Source organism: Halichoeres trimaculatus, unplaced genomic scaffold (assembly GCF_033239565.1).
Source record: "Halichoeres trimaculatus isolate MK-OKI-2021-1 unplaced genomic scaffold, fHalTri1.1 fHalTri1_scaffold_4, whole genome shotgun sequence".
NCBI lineage: Eukaryota > Metazoa > Chordata > Actinopteri > Labriformes > Labridae > Halichoeres > Halichoeres trimaculatus.
In genome coordinates this window covers 28230964-28253257 of record NW_027437182.1, presented here as the reverse complement: position 1 = coordinate 28253257, position 22294 = coordinate 28230964, and the positions used below count along the sequence as shown (strand labels likewise).

At 42.8% G+C, this 22294-nt stretch overlaps 1 protein-coding gene across 1 annotated transcript in view; it reads left to right on the top strand.

The window, feature by feature from the left end:
* The window catches only part of tp63 (tumor protein p63), a 30373-nt gene that overhangs the window by 3142 nt on the left and 4937 nt on the right, over positions 1-22294 (top strand). Inside the window, exons 4-10 of the mRNA XM_074667971.1 lie at positions 12840-13097; positions 20264-20450; positions 20541-20656; positions 21222-21331; positions 21425-21549; positions 21789-21871; positions 22092-22216. Coding sequence (XP_074524072.1) covers positions 12840-13097; positions 20264-20450; positions 20541-20656; positions 21222-21331; positions 21425-21549; positions 21789-21871; positions 22092-22216 — 1004 coding nt within the window. The remainder of the gene's footprint in view (positions 1-12839; positions 13098-20263; positions 20451-20540; positions 20657-21221; positions 21332-21424; positions 21550-21788; positions 21872-22091; positions 22217-22294) is intronic.

The window sequence follows — 22294 nt, the reverse complement described above, 5'->3', positions numbered from 1 at the left end:
GAGTGTGGATTCAGACGGTCCCGTGCCAGATAATATCATTAAATGAACATTTGATTTTCCTGGGGTTTTTTTGTAAGCAAGATGATTTAACTCAATACAAGAGTATGATCTTGCTTCTTTTGATAATTTACAGAAGAAAACTTAAGTATAGTAATGTAAACCACTGGAAAAACTTTTTTGGCAACAAATGTGCATAAATCAGCACACCGTGTCAACTCCCTTCAGTTTGACCTGCAGTGAGGGACATCTGTATCCCTGCCAACGCTGCTGCTGAGGGATGAGGTGCACGCTCCCCTCCCTGTGCAGGAATGCTGTTGTCCAGCCAGAGTGGAAAAAATAGCAAATAAAAATTGTGTTCAAGGAGCTGAGTAATGTTAGCCTGCGTATCCCCCAAGGGGGCCTGCGCTCTCTTGAACTGGTGATTAATGGTCCCACCCCCACCACCACCCACTTTCCTCTCCACAGAAGAGGGGCGTGGTGCGCTGATTGGCACGCCAGCAACTCAGGCAGCATCCGTGTGGGGCTTAAACTTTACTGCAGTGGCAGCTCGCCAATCACCAAGCCCTGATCGTTATTACCAAGTCAAGTGTCGGTTCGGATGAGAAGAGATGGTGGGCAAACCAACCCCCCACATCCACCCATGTGGAGGTGTGCCTCTTCATGAGTCATTAGAATGCAGCTCAGTGTTTGGTGCCCTGGGGGACTTATTTGTATTGTGTAGGGTTTATGTTTAATCTGAAATTCCTTTTTCTGCTGGATTTTTTTTTTCTGTAGCTGCAGGGCAACAATTTAACGCAGCACCTGCCTCTCTTGCAGAGGTCCCAGCTCTCATCTATCAGTACGTGTCTCTTCTATTTGAAGGTGGGGGTGGCACAGGGGAGGAGGAGAGGAGCAAGCAAAGGGTAGAATAACATGGAGGAATGCAGCAGAAATAGTGGCAGAAGTAACGCAATATCCCACCCCAAACAGCTGATTTTACACCCAGATAAAGCTCTGATCAGCTGTGCGTGGAGGATGCAGTGTAGAGCAGAGGGACTCGGGTTGTTTCAGGTACAGGAAAGAGTTGAAATAACTTCACAGCAGAGAGTAGCTCAATCAACACGCGGCTTCCCTGAGATCTGATTACATGCTTGTGTTTGGATTCTGCTTTTTTTTCCACCACAGCTCGTGTGTCTCGTGTGTGATGGTTGTCTGTTCTATGATGAAGCACCTGATCAGTTTCTCTTCTTCCTCTGGAGCCTGAAAGAATTTTAAAGAATTGCCAAATTTACTTTCACTGTCATTTAATTATATGTTCCCTTTAACTCACACTACACTAGTTTTGCTTTTTTAAGTTGAGCAACAAGAAACACAACTTAAATCTCATCTTGACTTTCTGTTCAGAGACTTGTACTGTTTTTAATTTGAAGTGAGCAACCGTATTAAGCTCCTCTTTTATGTGTTCATGCTCCACCAGTTTGCCTCCAGCATGTTAGGAAGTGTTTTTAAAGGTGTAGCGCTCAGGAACGAGCGCTTGCCACGGTCCGCTTGGATAACTGTTGGGTTCGTGAGTCAGTGTGAGACCTTGTCTGACTGTGGATGTGGGGCTGCTGCAGCAGAAGCCCCTATCACCCCATCGCTTGTATTTTTCTTACATCTTTCTTACAGCTCAGACAGGCTCAGCCGTACTTTCATACAGAAGTTTTGTATCCCGCCAGGTTCAACTGAAAACCTTGTAGGTCACACCCTTTGAGAGGGAGTGCGTGAATAAATCTTCCAGCAGTAATCCCATAAATGACTTTTGTAAAACATTGGTTATCCACATTGATTTCTTTCAAATACCAGATTTTAATTCAGTGCTTTTTAACATGCTAGAGAGTGATAGAGAGCAGCTACGCTGATGGGAGGGAGTTGGAAAGAAGCACTGAAGGTCTGGCTCTGGTTTTTATAAAGGCAGTTTTGGGGTAAATGGATGTTAAATGTCTCATTTGAGAGAAAATAAGACGTGCAACTTCAGTTTGTGAGAGAATAACGCTCACTTTGGATAAAGGAACTAAAATTTAGACTACATACATGAACAGAAAGGAAAAAGAGTGCCCTGCATGATGAGCTTTAATCAAAATGTTAATTTATTAGGGATGAAAGAGGCCTAGACACTAAACCTAGAAACAGTATGGCACTGAAAACCCCCTGTAACGTGTTTTCCTTTTTCTGGAAAATTTAAAGATGGGGTGCTGAAGGCCTAGTGGTCTAGGCTGTGGCCCATGATGTTTTCTCTTGAGTGGTCGGCCTGGGTTCCAGCCTCACCTGTGACCTGTTTCCTGCATGTCATTCCCCACAATCATCCTGTTTCCTACTCTACCCACTGTCCTATTCTCACTAATTAAAGGCAGAAAAAGTAAGAAAAAATAACTTTAAGAATATAACAACACAGAGGTTTTTAAATTAACACTTGTGTGAAACATGCAGAGAAACTGATACCGCCAGAACTGAAGTCATCATAAACTGATTGAATGTACCTTTGAATGTTCAATTTCTACACTCTGTTCTGTCAAATACCATTAAATACTGCAGACTATATCTTTATAATGTTAAATAAGCTTGGTAAGTTAACTTGAAGCTTAAAAATGTTTGGTATGTTAATAAATTGCAATTAGATGTTAAACAGTTATCAATCTGTCTTTTAAACCATGTCTGAGTATTTGAGTCTATTTACTGATCTGCAAATGCCATGACTTTGTTTTATGTTCGTAAAGTTTAAACTAGTGTTGGGACTTGATCAGAGAAAAAAATAGTTAATTAGATGTTACATAATCAATTAACTGAAATTAAACTTATTTTAACTAGATATGCACCAATTAATCGGCTGACCGATTGATTTCCTTAATTTATGGGGATCGGTGATCGACCCATCCTTACATATGAAACTGATCTTTTATTCCTCCAAGAAGGTCTGACAGCCAGCCATTGTTGCTTTTTGCTCTGAAACCTAAAACTCAGGACACTTTATTGGTTGTTGAAGTTAAAACATAAAGATTTTATTGTTTCACAGGTGTTGTTCAATGATTTTCAATAAAATAAGATTGGAACATTCAAGGCATACGCTATCAGTTATAAAAAATAAAAAATAAAAATGAGTATCGGCCCAAATTGGTATAAGCAGGTCAGGCTTTTAAAAGATTGGTGATCCGCTAGAAAATTGTGATCAGTGCACCCCTAATTTTAACCACATTTCAATATTTTTGACGAAAGAGGCAAGTATATTAAATTCAAATGGATTTTGGGGAATGAATGAACAACATAATCATGCTTGTTTTCAACCAAATTCATTCTTTGAATGTAAAGTGCATTTTAAAGAACATTACTGCATCTTAAGCAGGCGATTCTTGTAACTTGAACTACCAAATTCATGTTTTTCAGGACTTTCTGTAAACTCAAGCATGGGTTGGTGACACTGTGTGCTCATACTGCAGCTAGCTCTGGTGTCTGTGCTTCCAGCTGCAGTATACAGTCTGTGGCTGCTACATGTTAAGCACTGAGGTGGTATTGGAGGTTACAATTTCTCTGCTGATATCCAGACTCTTTCTTGAATAACTTGCACACAACAAGGCCCTTATCTACACTTCAACTGGAATTTTTATTTTAACTTAGAAACCGTCTTCTCCATCTCCCCTCCATTGTTTGGTGTCAACCTGGCATTAGAAGGGTGCTTCCCACATTGGGAGAGGGTGGGGGGAGTCACCTTGTACATCCCTATGTTTGGTATGCACTGAGGAACATTCTGTGTTTTCTGAAGTACAACAATAAACTCCAATGAAATATATTAACTTTTTTCAAAACATTTTTTTTTGTAATTAAAGTGTTTAAGTTCCAGCCCTATTGAGATAATATGGTGGAGTAAAATCCTGCCTTCATTACAGCTGCAACGTTAGTAAAAAATGCAAGGATTAAAATAAAGATAAGCTTCCCTAACTGAAGTTCTGACCAAGTTTTGACAGTTCTTCATTTTATTACTAAGGTTTTCTTTTGGTCTTGTTTGACCCAAACCTACAATGAGCTCACTGTCATAGAAAAAGAAAAATACAACAATATGTTCACATTTAAGAACCTTGAATTAGATAAAGGAAATAACTTGAACAGAATATTGAATTTGAAAAGAGTCTATGATTGATTTCAAAGTTTATAACTGACAGATTTAACTATCAGCAGCTTCAGCTCTGAAATACATCATTGTTTTCAAATTGAAGATAAACTAGTGTTGTCAAATTGTTCTGCAGGTAAATGGGTTTTACCAAAAGCAGCTTATTTCCTTTTCAGAGGAGCATTTTAGGATTTGTGGACTTTGGTTTATTGTTGTGGTTTTAACAATTGCCACCCAGGTGATGCTCCCTCCGTTTCCATTGACTGCCTGCGTCTGTCAGTGTGGACGGGAGCTTTGACTGTTTTCAGGGCAGGTGTCTGTGCCCTCTGAGCTGCTGCAGCCTGACACCTGATACTGGACTAATCTAGCTGACTTAAGAAACAGGCCCTTTAAAGGGAAAAACTTTAGGAAAGCTTCTTTTGTCTGAGCCCCTGGATCTGCAGATCTTTAGCTGCTGCCTGCTCTGACTCTCTAAAGTTTCTCTCTGCTGCTGGATCTGAGGTGTTGAAGTTAACAGAGATAAGACTGTGCACTGTGGGGTTAGGACAGACTGAGAAAGTGTTACTTCTACTTATTGAACACTTATAGCATCTTAATTGGACTTGAAGAAAATTATTGCATGTAACTTTTGGGCCTTGGTGGAGTTATTTTGGTACAGTTGTTTTTAAGTCAAATGTAAGGAAATCCAGTTTTTTTTAAAGGGTTTCAGATATTTGTTTATTAACAGGAGCAGTGCAGTTTGTTGCAGCCTGATTGTCAGATGCCCTCATTGGATAATTGGTCAAACTCTGTCTGCTCTGCTTGATGACAGCCACCACTCTATATTTTACCGCAGCCTCACCCTAACACCAAGTGCTCTAACTTCTTTTCAGATGCCAATGTTGTTTTTGCATAATTAGAAGTTTGTTTAGCTGAACTAATTATCACGCTCAGAGGGTTTGGCCAGGTCTCCGCTGATGCCTCTGTCCCTTGGGAGGCAATTGAATCAGGGCTCTTTAAAGTGTTGATTTGCCTTTGTGACAGGCTGACCTGTGGGCTTGTGGCCCCGGGGCCTGAGCAGGGTGTGTCTGCTGATTGGAGACACTGACTGGAGGTCATAGTTTAAGTTTTCAGACAGCTTTCAGATGATTCTGGCCACAGGGCAGGAGTTTGAGGCCTCTGGCTCTGGAGTTAGAGGAGCGATTTGCAGCCCTTTGACATGCTCATGTTTACATCTGTGCGATAACTGGAGTTTTACATTTCTGACACACTTTCACTTTTAAATGTTGAAGGTTCAGAAGCTGCAGAGACTGTTGCTAATCAGTTAACATGTTCTATATTTTTTAGTGTAGTTATTTGCAGGATGCAACAGCAACTTCTGCACAAACGTAAAGTACTTTACTGAAGTATATTTGTTAGATTGTTATGGATTATACATGAATACACTGCCTGGGTCTTCACCATGTGACAGATGAGGATTAGGGATGGGCATTTCCAGATTATTTGAATAGGTCTTCCGTTCGGACAACACAATAGACATTCAGTCAGTGACTGTGCAAATTTCAACACAACATACGAATATGTTATAGGCATATATTCTACTTTTACCTGCTAAGTTTGCACTGAAGCTTTTTGTTTATTTTTTTGTAGAAATTCCTCCCAAAACACTTGGTGCTGCAGAGGTCGCTGCGTTTTTCTCTAGCTCTGCATTTCACAGAGCTGCACATGTTTTAGCAGCAACTGGTGCTAATGCTTTCTCAAATTATGTATGTATGGATGTTTTTTGTTATGTTGATTAATGGTGAAAAAAAGAAAACAAACTTTCAGATGCCTAACAGACACCGTCAGGCAGCTGTATGACATCACAACCAGGGGCTGTGCAAACATAAAAAAAACACATTCTGAAGATGAGATAATGGCCACATGAACTATTTCGGTATTTATGATTAAACAGTTATTCAGATATTCTAAAACCATGGCTCATCTTCTACAAAAATCAAGAAAAAGGTTTGGGATGGGTGCACAACCTGAAGTAGGAATAAGACAGAAGCAGAAATCACAGCCTGCCATCAGGAGTAATTCATTTATAACTTATCCCAACCCCCGAACCCCTCACACCCACCCCACAGTCTGATTGTCTGACGCTTTTATTTAGACCAGGGGTGACCAACCAGTCAGAGACCAAGAGCCACAAAAAAGTGGTCTTGCAAATGCACTTCCTCTCACACATGAACGAAATTACATGAAATGAATTCATTTGCAATTTTTCAAAGCCAGATTTGTTGTGTTTGTCAGCGTGTTAAAATTTGTACTTGGAGCCTTGTGAAAGACAAATTTCTGTTTTTACTGCAGAAGAGACAAAGTTCAGTTAATATATCTATCTATCTATGAGCACATGAGTGATGAGAGAAGTAGAAGAAGTAGAGAAAATAAATTGAAACTTAATTATCAATCTCATCACCCAAGTATTGATCAGTACTGATCCCAACATTTGCAACAACATATCAGTTTTATGAGTGGACCGAAGAGCCACACACCGAAAGGCCACATGAGGCTCGCAAGCCACAGGTTGGCCACCCCTGATTTAGAGCAATGTGAAGTAACAACACTGGTGTGTCGAAATGATAATTGGTTAATCTTTGTTGAGAGTTTTTTCATCAGACCAGCGGTCTGATGATAGGACTTAACATCAGCTGTTTGTAACATCAAAATCTAAACATGCTAGCCTCTTTGAGTGACAACAGTTTTAACTATTTTCTGATTTGTTTGGGATTAAGTATTTTCTCTGAGACATTCACATGGCCTAAAGTAGCTACGTTTGTCAGTTGATGCAGACATGAAGTTATGGAAAGGCTCCTGAATTTGAGGGAACAGTCCATTTTGAGCCATCACCCTCCAACAGAGCCGGTTAGCTAATGTTAGCACAATTAACAGCATCTGAGCCACAATGCATGTTTCTACAGCAGATCTACATCAGATATCTCTGTTAGATACAAGCCATGGACAGGAGTCACATTGTTGTTCTGGGTGGGCTCTGCAGAGGGGAGTGATTCTTATGCTAACTAGTGACTGGAGGATTACCCCTCAACTCCAGACACCACTTCACCACTTCTCACTCTGGCCTTTCTTGTGTTTTTCTCTGCATTTATTCAGTGAAGTTTCCCATCATTCTCTGCTCTCCTTCTCAGGATGCATTAAGTTTTTTCAGATATTTTGTACATCTTACTGAGATCTGGGCCTGGGTAATGTCGTGATAAAGTTGATGTCTCTTCGCTCTAATGGGAATTGTTTTTTTTTGTTTTGTCAGGGAAAGTTGAAAAAAGTCAACGCACGTGATTTAAGCATCTCTAATGTTTTTGAGCTGGATGTGTTGCACCGCTAACAACACTAAATAGTAATTCTCTACTTAACTCATACCTCCAAGGATTCCTGCAGAGCTTCAAAGGCAGAGCAGGGAGAGGTAGCTTCTTCTGGAGATGGGTGTGGACTCAGGATTGGGACAGGTAGCTTAGTCCCCTCCCCTCTCTTCCCGGTATATATGACATCCCATAGATTCCTATAGAAGCTTCTTGTTGTCCACTTTGTGCCTGTCGTCCACATCACTCCTTCTGAGTGCGAAAAAGAGATTTGTGGAACCCTGGAGCCAGTGGAGCAAACAGCAGCAGCTCTGCTCAATCTCAGCGCCAACATGTTGTACCTGGAGACGGGGTCCACCACATCTTACAACGAGGTAAGAACAACGCAGGGAAACGGTGATGAGGCATCGCCATCAGGCCCATTCCTCACGTCAAGGCCCAAGAGATCTATAGGGACTTATAGATATCACGGTTGTGTAAAGGGCCTTTAGTTCTGGGACTCTGACTTTACAAAAGGGCTCCCCGGGATCCAAAGTCTGAATAATGTGAAATTTAAAATACAGTCAACTTATTTTGATTTAAAAGATCAGATTTTGTCTGTTACAACCAAGAAACGTTTGAATTTTAGAGAAGAAAAGCTGTAAAGATGGCTTTGCATTCGTCAGTGTCTGTGTTTGTATGTGTGTGTTGGCGCGCACACCTGTGTGTGTAGCAGTCCTGAAAGCAAGGGAATGTAAACACCTGGAGAATCTCTTCAGATTGCTGTCTGCTGGCCTTGTAAAATGGCTGCTTTCTGCTGTGCCTGAAGATTTTCAGATGATTTGATTTCAGAGGGTTTGACTCTGATTGTTGTTGAAGGCTGGGTTTGCCTCAAAGAATCCTGCTCACACAGGGTTTAGTGGGTTTTCTTTTTACTGTGGACCATTTTCACTCCTTTCTTTAAAGAGTGGAGCATGAAAAGAAAGAGTAAAAAGAAAAAATATGTTTAATTACGAATATCAGTTGCTGAATTATTGGAAAGTGGTCTTATTTGTGCTCCATTCAGTGACAATTTCTAAGAAGGATGCTCATTTGAACAGGAGCTGCCATCAGTTTTTCAAGACTTACATTAAATATTATTTATTTTCTTTCAAAGAAGAGAAAAACCAGTCTTGAAAAAAGCTTGTATCTGTTTCAGAAGTTTAAAATGAAAGGATCAGAGCTTCTGTTTCCATTTTTCACAATGAAAGTGTAAGCAGTGTGATTAATGGAGCTGTGTTTGCAGAGACTGATGAACTTGATAAACTTCCAATAGATGCTTTTAAAGGGAATTTAAGATTTAAGATCAAGAGTATAATAGCATAACATCTAAATTTTTATTTTAGGCTAGCAGCTAACTTGGAGTTAGTATTTATGTGTTTTAAATCTTGAAGTCTGATTCCCTCTGACGGTGTAATGGCGGGGATGACACTGTTAATGTGAAGAGCGTTTTCTTTAACAGATCCTGACTGTCTGTCTTCAGTAAGTTTAATCGGTGTGGATCATTTGCTTTAGTTTAGGACAGTGATGCTCTCCATACCATGAGCTTTAAGTTGTTTTTGTTGTCTGATGATTATGTGAACTGCTCAGCCGTGTGATTTGTGTTTTACTTTTCAGTCTGAATCCTGCATTCAGACCTTTAGAGCCGACCAAGTGAGCGGTGATGGATTCTCAGATTGCAGGTTGCAGATAGCAGGTGTGTCAGGTCACTGTCTTTTAAGTTGTCGAGCAGGGGGTCTTTAAGTAGTGTCCGGCTCTATCCCTCCCGCGTGTGAGGTATCAGGTTCCCCCGTCCCCCCCAGTCTCCTGGGAGCCGCAGCCGCCATTAGAATGTGGCTTCTGCAGCGGCTGTTTAGTCCGGGATCGTAATTGCTTTAATGGTGTGTTGATGTAGATACAATCACCTGCTCTGCCCACCCCAGCAGGTATAAGGTGTAGATAGACCCCCACCCAGCCCCACCTCAACCCCCTCAGACCCTCTTGAGCCTTTAATGCCTCCCTCCCCTGTGGTCACTCATCACAGTCCCCAAAATGCTTTTATATCCCGGCCCAGGGTACACAGAGCAGGTCACCAGAGAGCCTGGAATGGGAGCTATTCCCCCCTCGGGCTGGGTCTGCTCTGGTTCCTGTCATCTGGTGGTCAACACGCTCTGGGTTTATCACACTTTGTGACCACCTCGCAGCAGCAGCAAGTTACTGAGTCTGTCTTTGTGCTGACATTTGTTTTGTTGAAGAGGATATGAGGCTGATTTCTTACAGAGGGGATGCCTCTGTCAAAATAATCAGTGTTCTGTTGCTGGTTGGCAATTACAGTAAAAAAAAACCTTGAGTTACTGTAGTAATACGATGGAAACCTTTACTGGTACAATGACACAAAAATGAGAAACAAGAAATCAACCTATGAGTTTTAAAGCTTTATGACGTGTTTCTGGTGTTGGTGCATATTTGCAGCAGGGCAGCTGGTCTGCAGCAATCACAGTCTGTGGTGCCTTAAAAGAGTAGTTGGAGCAAAAATTTTTGATGAGTTTTCTTGGAATTTATCGAACATACACCAAACAAGCTGAGCTCCACAGGGTTTTGATATGAATTCAATGATAATTTGTTAATCCCACAATTAAGCCCTGATAGTTCCTGTAATTTATTTTCCCACCGGCCTCATGAGCACAAGTCATATTTTATAAGTTCAAACATGTCATGTCAAATGCCACGCTGTTGGCATCTGCCATAGCTTTTAAATCAGCGCTGCCTTATGCATTCGAACTATCTATGATACGCGATCTACAGGCCATCACTCTAAACGTCAACGGTCTCCTTTTCCTGCTGGCCAGAAGTGCTTACCCCAGCATTTGTGTCAGACAAAGAAAAGGGCTCCAAGGCCTTAAACAGACGGTGAAACCTTTCCAAAACTTTATTAAAGGCTGTTGAGGATGTCAAGGCTGCTGATTTACTGTGTTCCTGCTTAGCAGCCTGACATCCCAAAGGCCTAAACACAGCCTTGGCTATAAACAGGAGGAATTTTTAAGAGCAGCTAAAGTGGTTATTAAATGGTAGCTGTATTATAGTGGAATAAGATCTGATGAAAGGAAATGAGGAGAAGGGCCTTAAACTCCCTCACACAAGGCTGATGTACAACTTCCAGGCAATTTAACATTAAAACACCAAGAGTTTAGGTCACACTATCTGGGCCTCACTATCTGCCTTTATCCTTGATTCATTAGACCAGGAGGAGCATTACCCAGGACCCTGTATTTAATTCAGAGTACTCCGTGGCTTTATGTCCCTGCTTTTATCTGTTCTTGGTCTCTGGCCAGCATCCACCTTTTCTTTAGAATAAAGATTTAACTTTGATAATGAACGCCTGTCACAGCCACCTTTACAGCTGTCAGCATCACAGGAAGGCTGTGTCATCCCCGCACAGCCCAGCGTCTCAGTGACACTGCAGCCAGTTACGAAACAGTTGGAGTGTACAGGTATGATATCATGATGATGACTCCTCAGTTACCAGAAAACACTGACTGAATAGGAAAATGTGTCAGTTTTTTACCATGCAAATCTGTACCTCCTGATCCATGTGGGTTAAGTAAAACTAGTTGAAAAATCTACTAAACTACTTCAAAATATAAGTCATACTTTATTACTACAAGGGACAGCTCAGGTCTTTGGAGTTTAAATGTATAAAACAATTTATTTTTTGTTATTTTTTGTTATAGCTACACGTTGCACATTAAAAAATCAGTATTTCTTCAGTGCTCTTTGAAAGACTGAGCACATGTGGAGGGCTGCTGCTTTCATTTGCCTTAAATCTTTATTTATACCTAGATTTATTTATTATTTGATGTCCCTTATTGGTGATAACTGTCAAACTAGATTGTTGATTAGTTTCTTTGGCGTCTACCTTTTTTCAGGAAATGTAACTAAACTTACAGACATAACCTCATGACTTTTGTGCACATAGAAGTGAGGTATCAGAAGCAGTGTGTAATATTATACCCAATTTTCCTCTTATTAGATCATGTTTGCAGGACATGGCCTCAGCCTGTTGTGTTTAAACCCTTTTAATAAGCTGTGTAATTAGCCTTTTGTGAGGAGTGTATGTTTGGGAAAGCCTCTCCCTGCTAAAGGCTGGAGGGTCCCCACCAGAGAGCATCCCCCCTCTTCAGTGTATGTATGTGTGTGTGTGTGTGTGTGTGTGTGTGTGTGTGTGTGTGTGTGTGTGTGTGTGTGTGTGTGTGTGTGTGTGTGTGTGTTCCATTCACAAAGCACTTGTCTCCTAACACCTGCATGCCCAACTTTATTGTTCTCCAGACGGGCTCTTATAAGCCCTGCTGTTATTGTTTCTGTGGGGGTTAAGCAGCAGCCGTGTGCTGCACACACACACTGACCCTCATCCAAACGCTGAGCTTCCCTGTGGCGCTGTTTCACAAGCATGCCGGGGTTGACTCAGATGACCTCTTTCAGGTGTGTCTGCTCCATCTGACTGTGTGTGAAATAAAGCAGCAAAGTTGCTCCACACGTCCCTGCCTTGGCGCACAGGTACGTGTTGCTTTTCGTCTGTGTTTTGCTGGTCATTTGGCTCACTGCTAACACCTGGCAGCACCGCGGGTGTGAGCCGGACAGCTGTGGTCAGCCGTGCTTGGAATAAACAAGAGGCCCTGGAGAGATTAATGACTGTCTAAAGAGCGAGAGCCACAGCACCTCGTCCAGGAATGTGCCATTTATAAATGGAAAGGAATGGGATGAATGAGGAGCAGAGCAAGCAGGAAGGGGCTGGCTGCGGCCCAGGTGTATTCTCCATCTTGTTTAAAGAGGAATGGATACCATAATTCCTCCTCTCCTGTTCAAACAGCAGAGGCTGTGGACTTTGACAGAAAGTTCATTTGTTGCAGAATGATTGGTTCATTTTAAAGAACTTTAAATTTCCCCTCCCCACCATATACGCTCTTTTAAAGTCAGAGATCTCAGCTGTGTTGATGTATTAGTTCAGGAGAGAGTCAGACCATAAACACATCACATAGAAACATGGTTTAATATTACTCTACCATACTTCTTTTTAGTGCGAAACAAGATCTCCTCTTCCTGTAGCATGCCTTCTTCAAGTGTTTTCAACACCTCTAGTCATCACGTGTGGTGTGATAAGCCTCCAAAAGAGTCTTTTTCTTATCTTTTTCAACATTTTCTGGGCTAATCGCAAGAATTTGAACCAAAAACATTTAACATCAGTCATTTGAGCTTTGTGCTACTTTTCATCTGTCTTGTGTAAAAGTGAAGATTGTCTTATGAATACAGATTCAGATTCTTCCGCTGATGATAACTGATGACATTTCTGTTTCTTCCTCCTCCTTCTTCCCCCCCACCCCCCTTTCCAGTCACAGTATACGAACCTGGGGCTCCTGAACAGCATGGATCAGAACATCCAGAACAGCGGCTCAACCTCCACCAGTCCCTACAACAACGACCATGCACAGAACAACGTGACAGCCCCCTCGCCCTACGCCCAGCCCAGCTCCACCTTCGACGCCCTCTCCCCTTCACCGGCCATCCCATCCAACACAGATTACGCCGGGCCCCACACCTTCGATGTGTCCTTTCAGCAGTCAAGTACAGCCAAGTCTGCAACCTGGACGGTAAGACGTTTATTAATTAAAAAATAACAGAAACTGACAAAATTTTAGAGATTAGATTATTTTATATTAGTTGATCATTGCACCATCTGCTCTGACACTCACTGATGAGCGCACAGTCACACTTCTGTTTCAGTTCAGGTCTTTTTGTGAGGGACATTCACACGTGTCATCTGCTGCTGTTGTCTGTGCACCTCTGTTTTCTTTACTCTGTGACTTTAATGTTTCTATCTTATGATAAAAACAAAACACACTTTGGCATACATCACTTTTTTATGTACCTCTCAGAGACGCCCTAATGCATTCGCTGTCATCTCAGCAGGTCATCGTTCGATTTAGTGATTTGTCATTCAGCGCAGAGGTTAAGGAGAAACTTCTGCCTTGAACTCCTTATCTGACAATCTGTGCTGCAGGCAGATTTTAGTGCACTTTATTTGAAAGCCCTGCGTTGCTCAACTACATCTGGCAAGGAGGAATGTCACTTGAGATGTATAGCTTCGAATCATGACTTTACCCCGGGCGCTTTGTGTTAAGACATTACTTGATGAAAGAAGTGAAGCTGAAGAGAATGAGCTCACTACACACACACCGTCACCAGGAGAGAGGTTCACCCAAAATGCATTTTTCATGTCTTTCAAATGTATTCCTCATTAAAAACTCACTAATGTTCCTCATATACCTTCACTCAACTTCCAGCGACATGTTAGTACGCTCAGGCTCCAGCTGACTCACAACTTTGCCAAAGTTCAGCAGCACTTTGTTGATGACAGAGGTAAACAGCTTTAACAGTTGGTCCAGGTGTGGTGATGTCCTTAGCGGCTCGCTGTGACCATGTGACTCTCTGTAAAGCTACACAACCAGCTCCTCCTGCTCTGTCATTACACATGACAGGGCTGAGGGACAGCTGTTGCATCAGAGCCCCACCTGCTCACTTGTTTATGTGTCTGATCTGCACTGCTGTGCTCTGACACTCAAACCACAAACCACACAAGATCTGTGAATGAATGCTCTCTAGCGGACATCGCAGGTGACAGACGTGTCCCCCACTGTGACAGTTTCGTCATCAAACATGTGACACATTTAAACTGAGCGTCATTCAGGGGGATTCAAAACTTTTAATAAACCTGTCACAGTAGAGTGGTTCACCTCCGCTGTGCACGACTTAGGTCGAAAAGGAAAAATGATACCGACTTTTATTCACAGAGCACTTTGTAGAAATTAATAAAACAATGAATTTACAAACATAAAGCAGTGAAGAGACAAACATTTTTTAAAAGAAGCAAAATTTGGTTCAAATGACATAAAAAATCCAGATTAAATCACAGAGCACTCATTCAAAAATATTTGATAAAAATTGATTTTGCCGAAATCTGCTGACATGATTTTTCACAGGTGTTAAACCAACAATCTAAAATAGTTTTACCAAAAAGTTTCTTTTTTGACACAGAAATAGTTTTAAAAAGATTTGTCATTAGAGGGAAATCATTCAGAAACAATCCTCACAACTGGTTCCACTAAAATTCGTCTGATTCGACGGTTGTAAAACCTGCCCAGCTTAATGCGCCGACTTTAACGCTCGGTGCCTTCGTAGTAAACAGGCTGAACTCTGGGAGTGCTGGGCCATTTCTCACCTCGTTCCTTGGCCACGCCGACTGTGGGACTGTGACATTTACCCAATTCCCACAGTGCCTCACTCATCCCTCTCATTTTCACAGTCCCAAAAAACAAAAGTGTTTGTCTGCAGTGCAACCGTGAGCAGGTAAAGAGTGTGGTTTGGTGAGAGGCACGCCCCGCTAGGACACATCCCCATCATAGACACACATGTAGTGCAACAGTCTGTGTGTCCCACAGTCATAACACATGACGCAAGACTGGTTTGATAGGTCTGACTTCAGGTGGAAAAGCAGTAGACGGCTACCTATTATCTCTCCCCGACGCCTCCACTTCATATTTACCAATTTAAGTCATAATTACCTCAAAAATAAACAAAAGGAGAGAAGTTCTGCTGAGCTAGTTTGCTTTTACCAGCTGTTTCAGCAGCTACAAAGAAATAAGACCGACTAGGAGGAAAACAATGTTTCATTTTGCAAATTCTAAAACGACGAGTTACAACAAAAAAAACAGAATGCTTTAAAGTCATACAAACATATGTGTAAGGTGAAAACTTAGGCTAAGCTTCAAATTGACTGCTAAATTTGTTGAATGAAAGACATTTCAGAGATATGTTTTAACTTTCCTTTTGCTCTGATCCTTTGAAATTAATCAAAAGTGCAATGACCTGAAATTTATCAGTGTGAGTCTTTTAATGGTTTGGTTGATTTTTGTAGATTTCGGTCTTTAAAATTGGAGAATTAGTAAAAAAAAGAGATGAAGTTCCACATCAATGACGCTGCCTAAAGTATTTTGAACAAGTTGCAGAGAAGCTTCTGTGTCATGATACACAGGAACACAACTTCACTTAACTTTTGATAAATTCCCATTCCCATGAGCCTTTGCTCCAGTATAACAGCCCAAGTCCAAGTGAACTGCTTACATCTGGATTACTACAATCCAAGAAAATAGATTAAAAAAATCATTAAGGAAAAAAACTGACTGAGAGAAGTGAAAAAGTTTAAACATGAGATCTTTTCAGAGGATGATGTTGGGCTTAAAAATGTGATTTGGAAACTTTTCACGGTTTTCACTTGTGCAAGAAAATGATCTCATTTAAATTACAGATAAAAAGCAGAAATGTCCGATGTTTGCACTTGTTTGTAAGAGTCCTGCATGGCTGAACTTTGTTTTGTTGTCCTGCTGATCTTCAGTCACGTCTCACAGAGAGAGCGCGAGGGGGTCATTCTCCGCTGTGATTATAGTTTTTTGTTCCCATCACTGAGGAGGCTCCCTCACCTGATCTCAGGAGATCTTTCCTAAAGCTCCCATAATCTCAGCCCAATAGCTCGGCTGCTGGACTGACGGACGGATGGCAGCGAGCCACTGAAGATGTCACCACGGCAGCTTTGCTCTGTGCAAAGATCTGCTAATGCCCCCCCTTTTTGAAGGCCTGCGGGATCTTCCACAGGACTTAGTGGACTGTGTACTGTGCTTTTTGATGACTGTTCTTATGGAGACACACCTAATCCCTAACCCACACCTTAACCTCTTCCTGTCTAGGATGACTGTGACACACACACACACACATCATTTCCCAGAACTGCTCCCACACAGTTTCCTTGTTGGCACTCCTGCAGTCTCCATGGTGTTCCCCCTTGTGTTATGTTGTAAGAACAAAAAACCTCAACAGGTCAAACTAATACACGTTGGAGACTTTTTATCTTCTTTGCTTTGCTAAATTAATGGAGTGTCGCGAACGAGGCAGCCATTGTTGACAACCGATGCAGCTATTGTGAAGCTGAAGATTGGTTGTGTTTGCCGTGTGTATTAGCTGCCATCAGGTGAGGCAGTCAAAAGGAGAGGAATGTCATGGTGTGGGCTATCAGTGGGACGCTACGGAGCAAGGGGGGATTACAGTAATGGATTGAGGGCCTGTAGATAATACTTGTGTAAATACTGTGTGCCTCTTTCCTGAACCCTGTGCTCCTGGAGAGGGTTCTGTCTTTTTGAGAGAGTTAAGCTTGATGGTTGCATCTCACATTGCGCCGGAGGAGGAGGAGGAGGAGGAGGAGGAGGAGGAGGAGGAGCCCTCCTGAATGCTCAAAGAGAAGAGTGTTCTAGCGAAAGGCTGCAAGACGCAGCTTGTCCCTGGAACATCTGCGGGCCCGTCCCACGCCTCACGAGATGGGGCCGAGACTTGTTTGTGTCAAGAAGCTTGTCACAACTCGCCCATCACAGAGAGACAAGCCCTGAGAGCTACAGATGGGAAAAGGTAGAGGGGATTTTCTTTAAAAAGGCAAGAGTTGAAAAGGTTTTTATGATATGGGCTATGGGATTTCTCCATAATCAGTGTGGAAAAGCCCAATCTCTTTCAGTTTACATTACAAGATAACTTTTTTTTTGATCAAACAATGCCGTAAAGAGCCCCGCAGCAAGAATTTACCTCAACAGAAACAAGAGATGTGCTGCAGTCGAATAAAAACAAAAAGAAAGACATTAGTCTGTCATCAGGTGAAGAGAAGTTTTTCTTGGATCAGAACTTAACAAATCCTGACGGAGTTTGTTGGAAGCTCTTAACACAGAAAAACATTGTTATGTGATGACTGAACTTTGGAGTAACTCGAATGTTTCTGCAACTGGATCAGACAGGGGGCTCTGAAAATTCAAGACAGTGGAAAGAAGTTTATAATTTTTAGCCTCTTTAACTTTTTTTTGTCTGCTTTCAGTTAAAGTTACAGCAATTCAAACCAGTCTGTCTGAACTAGTGCTCTTAGAGTTGTGTTTTTTACCTCAGTGTCACAAGGTTGATACACTTTTTTAGTAAATGAACCAGCAATGATGCAGGTTTGTATCTGCTCAAACTTTTTTTTAAAAAGGGTAGGTTACTGAAACAGTCTGAAAACTACCGATGGAAACTAAAGTTCACATGTCTGACCCACAGAGTGACAGATATTTGGGTCTTTCAGCGCTGGCTACATAAACATGACACCACATGACAATGTACAGGTTTGCTTTGGGACAGGTGTCACCACTTAGATTTGATGTTAAAGTCAGAGGCCAAAGACTCGAACATACCGTTGTTGTTTTTTTAATCCAGAGAAGATACTCATAAACTTCACATTTCCTTTAAAGAAGCAGGTGTTTCACTTCATCCTGGAGGAAGAAAAGTAGAAAAAAAGCTCCTCTGCGTTATTGTTGAATTAAACAGGTTTGGGAGAAGCTCTAGGCATGACATGACATGTCAGGTATGAAGAAGACAAGACCAGAGGCGCCAAACAGTGCTTGTTTAAGGCCCGATGTTTGTCAGGACTTGACTTCTGCATGCGCCCGCAGCGCCTGTCAGGGAGAAAAGAACGCTACAGCTACGGGCCTGCCTCAACCTGTGCTACACGGGAAGTGAATGCGTGTGTGTGTGTGTGTAGTGCATGTGTTAGAAAGTAATTGCACACATACAGTTCTGTGAACAAATTGTATATTGCATGCAGTGGGATCATTATGAGGACATATTTTCATTATTACAGCGTTTACGAGCTGCAGGCAGATCAGTGTGTCTTCACTCTGCCCTGAATGTAACCAGCTTCAAAAGGTCAGCCATCGTTTCTCTGCAGAGATGTCAAAAGTTTCCTGCAAAACTTTTTTCTTTCAAACGATCATGATTAAGCGGCGCTGCATTGAGCCCTGTGTGTTCCTTGGCTGTGACCAATGAAAGGCTCATAATTACATGTTAACACCTGAGCACCGCGCCCTGTGTGAGCCACTGAATCCCATCACTCAACCGGCTGTCCTCCACCCTGAGCACTGTTAGCTTTAGCTCTCAGCAGTCAGCAGCGGCAGCCTCCGCTCTCACTGCTGAGCAAACACGGCTCCAGAAGCGCATAGTTGTGTGCACAAAGCTGGTAGCTGGAGGGCTGGGAGGGCTCCCTGGTGTTTGTGTGGAAAGTGGAGATAGTGGATATGATCTAAACAAACTTTGGTTTTCTGTCTTAAACAGCCTGATTAGATCTAACTGCTCTGATTTTTGCCTTTAGCTACGCGAAGCAGCAGCCTGTAATTATTCAAAACACTACGTACTGACCCTTTACCTCGCTCATCTCTCTTTCTCTGCGCCTCACTATCTTTTACTCTATCTCGCTGCTTTGCTCTTTTACCTCCGTCCTGACTCCTGCGCTTGACTCCTCCACCTCATTTATCTGACTGACGGAGGCGTGCAGGCGCTATCAGGTTAGGAGTGAGGGGACAAGCGTACGTCTTTCTTCTTCTCTGCTTTGATTTGAGGGAAGAAGCCGTTCTGCTGCGTCGACGTAGAGCTTCAGTTGTGCTCTCCAGTCATGTTAACTAGATGTATTTATGCACTTGACACTTCATTTTATTTTTATAACCTCACCGTCTGCTTTCACGTTTAATTCTCTGATAACTCTGAGTGAATATAAGCAGTGTCAGCTCATCATGTGTACAGTTTATAATGAGGTCACTTGAGGAAAGGAGCTGGAGTTTGGTTATTATTAAAGCTCCTTTCTCACTGTGTGAGATGCATGGGGTAGTGTGTGTGTGAGAGATTAAGAGAAGGAGAGATGTGAAGGTGTGTTCTGGCTGATGAAAGGAAAAGGTTGTGCCTGGGGAGCAGGGTAGAAAACGCCAAAGCTTGTGTAATATTTAAAGTAAGCACAGACGGGCATTGGGATGAGCGCCCTCTTTTTTTTTTTTTAAGCGTGTTTAATAGAAGTGGAATTTTTATGTTGCATTGTTCTCCAACAGAGCCTGGAGCAGGTTTTCACAATGTTCACTTTTCTTCACTCAGAAATGAACCTGACAGGAAAACGCACCCCTCCTACCTCCACCCAGCGTCTGTGCACAGAGAGGGATTTAAAGCTGTGCTTACACAGCACTGATTTGAATGATCTGTTTGCACAGTTGGGTTATGCCTATTAGTAACAATTCAGTCTTTCTTAATGCTCACTGGTTATCAATTCTTCCAGTGCCAGGGATCAGCGTACATCCATTATTCATGGCTCCTGGCTTTACGCTTGAATGTGTGCCAGCTTGTGAGAGCAACCATCACATTTTGGCGCCACATCCTGTATACCTGGCGTGATTACGCCTTCGTTGCTGCTCTCTGAACTAAGGCAGAGCCGTTTTCATTGCAAATCAGCGCTCAGCCTTGTGTAGGGGGAGCTTGCCAGCTTCCTTCAGAAGTCGTGCCTGATGAGTGGCCATCAGATGCTGCGGCACAACACCCCTCCCTTGAAGATGAAAGCCAGGCCCACTTTAATTGCTGCTGGAGGGGTCCATTTTATGGTGCTCCTCGGAAGTCCCAGAGGCTCTCTGAGACATCTTTGAGGTTTCCCAACACACACTTGCAGCACCAACACTTGTGTGTGTGTGTGTTTATGTAAGTAGGTCATAATCACAGTGTGTGTAACCCCTTTCTGCCTCAGGAGGGACTAAAAGTGCACTGCTCAGACAACAGGTGTTCACATATTGATCTGTGCGTCTCACATTTAGCCTGATAAGTTGTTAACGCCTTAAAACAAGTCACTGAACTAACCTGTGTGTGTTTTGTGTGTTTTCTGTTACAGTACTCCACAGACCTGAAGAAGTTGTACTGTCAGATTGCAAAGACATGTCCCATCCAGATCAAAGTCCTGACCACCCCACCTCAAGGGGCTGTCATACGAGCCATGCCCGTGTACAAAAAAGCCGAACACGTGACCGAGGTGGTGAAGCGCTGCCCAAACCACGAGCTCAGCCGCGAGTTCAACGATGGTCAGTTCTTTCTCATCTCATGTCTCCGATGTTTTTAAAATCACTGTTTTCTGGTGGTTCTGTACTGACAAGATCTGTGCTGCTCTCCAGGTCAGATCGCTCCTCCAAGCCACCTGATCCGTGTGGAGGGGAATAACCACGCCCAGTACGTGGAGGACACCATCACTGGAAGACAGAGCGTACTAGTTCCCTACGAACCTCCACAGGTGAGCTGTCTGTCATCGTAGAGCGAGGTTGGGTAAAGGCTCCGTCAGCTGCAGCTCAGCACCCCGTCCAGATCGTGGAGTGACTGACTCTGAGAGAGCTCAGTCTTTCATGTCCAGCCACTTACTTTCAGCCTGGTTGGTGTACAGTAATTCAGCTTTGAATGACTTATGTACATTAAATCCTGGAGCTAGTTGAGGGCATTGTTATCAACCTGCATCATAAAGAGTTGCTGGTCTGTGTCCCACCTGTCAGAAAGAATTTATTCAGATCATAAAGCATCTGTAATGAGGGATCAGTGGATGGTGCTGTTCATGTTTTGATTTCAACACCGTCATCTGCAAAGAAAATAACAAGAAATGTGTAAAACATTACCAGAACTGTGACAAAAAAATTAAACAAGTGTGTTTTCGCATCATTAAAAACTCAGAAAGACTTGATTAATCGCCTTGATTCATCTCTCTTGATTGAGCTGTGGAGGATTTAAATTAGCGATCAGTTACTTCCTGTGAACGCAGCCTCCTGCCCTTTATTTATTATTTACCACGTGTGTCTCTTCTTTCTCAGGTTGGGACGGAATTCACCACAATCTTGTACAACTTCATGTGCAACTCAAGCTGCGTCGGCGGCATGAACAGACGCCCGATCCTCATCATCGTCACCCTGGAAACCAGAGAGTAAGAAACAAGATGCATACCCGTCCTCTTCCTCAGTAACTCCCTGTCTGTGGACTGTGGATTGTTCCTCACCGCCCCTTTGCTCCCTCTCAGTGGTCAGGTACTAGGCCGCCGCTGCTTCGAGGCCAGGATCTGCGCCTGCCCGGGCCGAGACAGGAAGGCAGATGAGGACAGCATCCGCAAGCAGCACGTAACGGACGCCACAAAGAGCAGTGAGGGTACGAAGCGCCGTAAGTAGGGCAGGGGCTGGTGATGGGCTGAAGAGCTTTGGTTTTAGATGACATGCTGACAGTGTGGAGGACCTGAAACCTCCACACTCACTAACACCTCAGGCTCGGTGTGTGCAACCAAACTATCCTCCACCTTCCTACTTTTTGCTTTGGCACCTTCTGCTCTGTCTTAAGCCAACTCTTTAGATGACAAACATGCTGACAACGTTTTTCTTTCTCTTTCTCAGCCTTTCGCCAGGTCTCCCACGGGATTCAGATGTCCGCCATCAAGAAGAGAAGATCTACAGATGAGGAGGTTTTTTGTTTGCCTGTAAGTATCCCAGAAGTATTTGCTTTTAAGGTCCAAGTGAATGAAAATCGGTAGATACCGTACACACTGGGTCAGGGAAGCTGAAACGCTCCTGCGGTTTTGACTCCAGATTTTGGTGCAGACAGAAGTTGACTTTCAATATTGAAGACTAAATTAGCAGAGGACCTTTAAGTTTGTCTGAGTTTCTTTCTGACTGCCTCTCCTTCTTTTTTTCTGACAGATTAAAGGCCGTGAAATTTATGAGATTTTGGTAAAAATCAAAGAGTCTCTTGAGCTCATGCAGTTCCTGCCACAGCACACTATAGAGTCATACAGGCAGCAGCAGCAGAATCTCCTACAGAAACAGTGAGTACACGTTTACGTCAAATCACAGCTGTTTGTTCATGTAAGGGTCACCCTCAGCTCCACCTCCATCATGCTAGG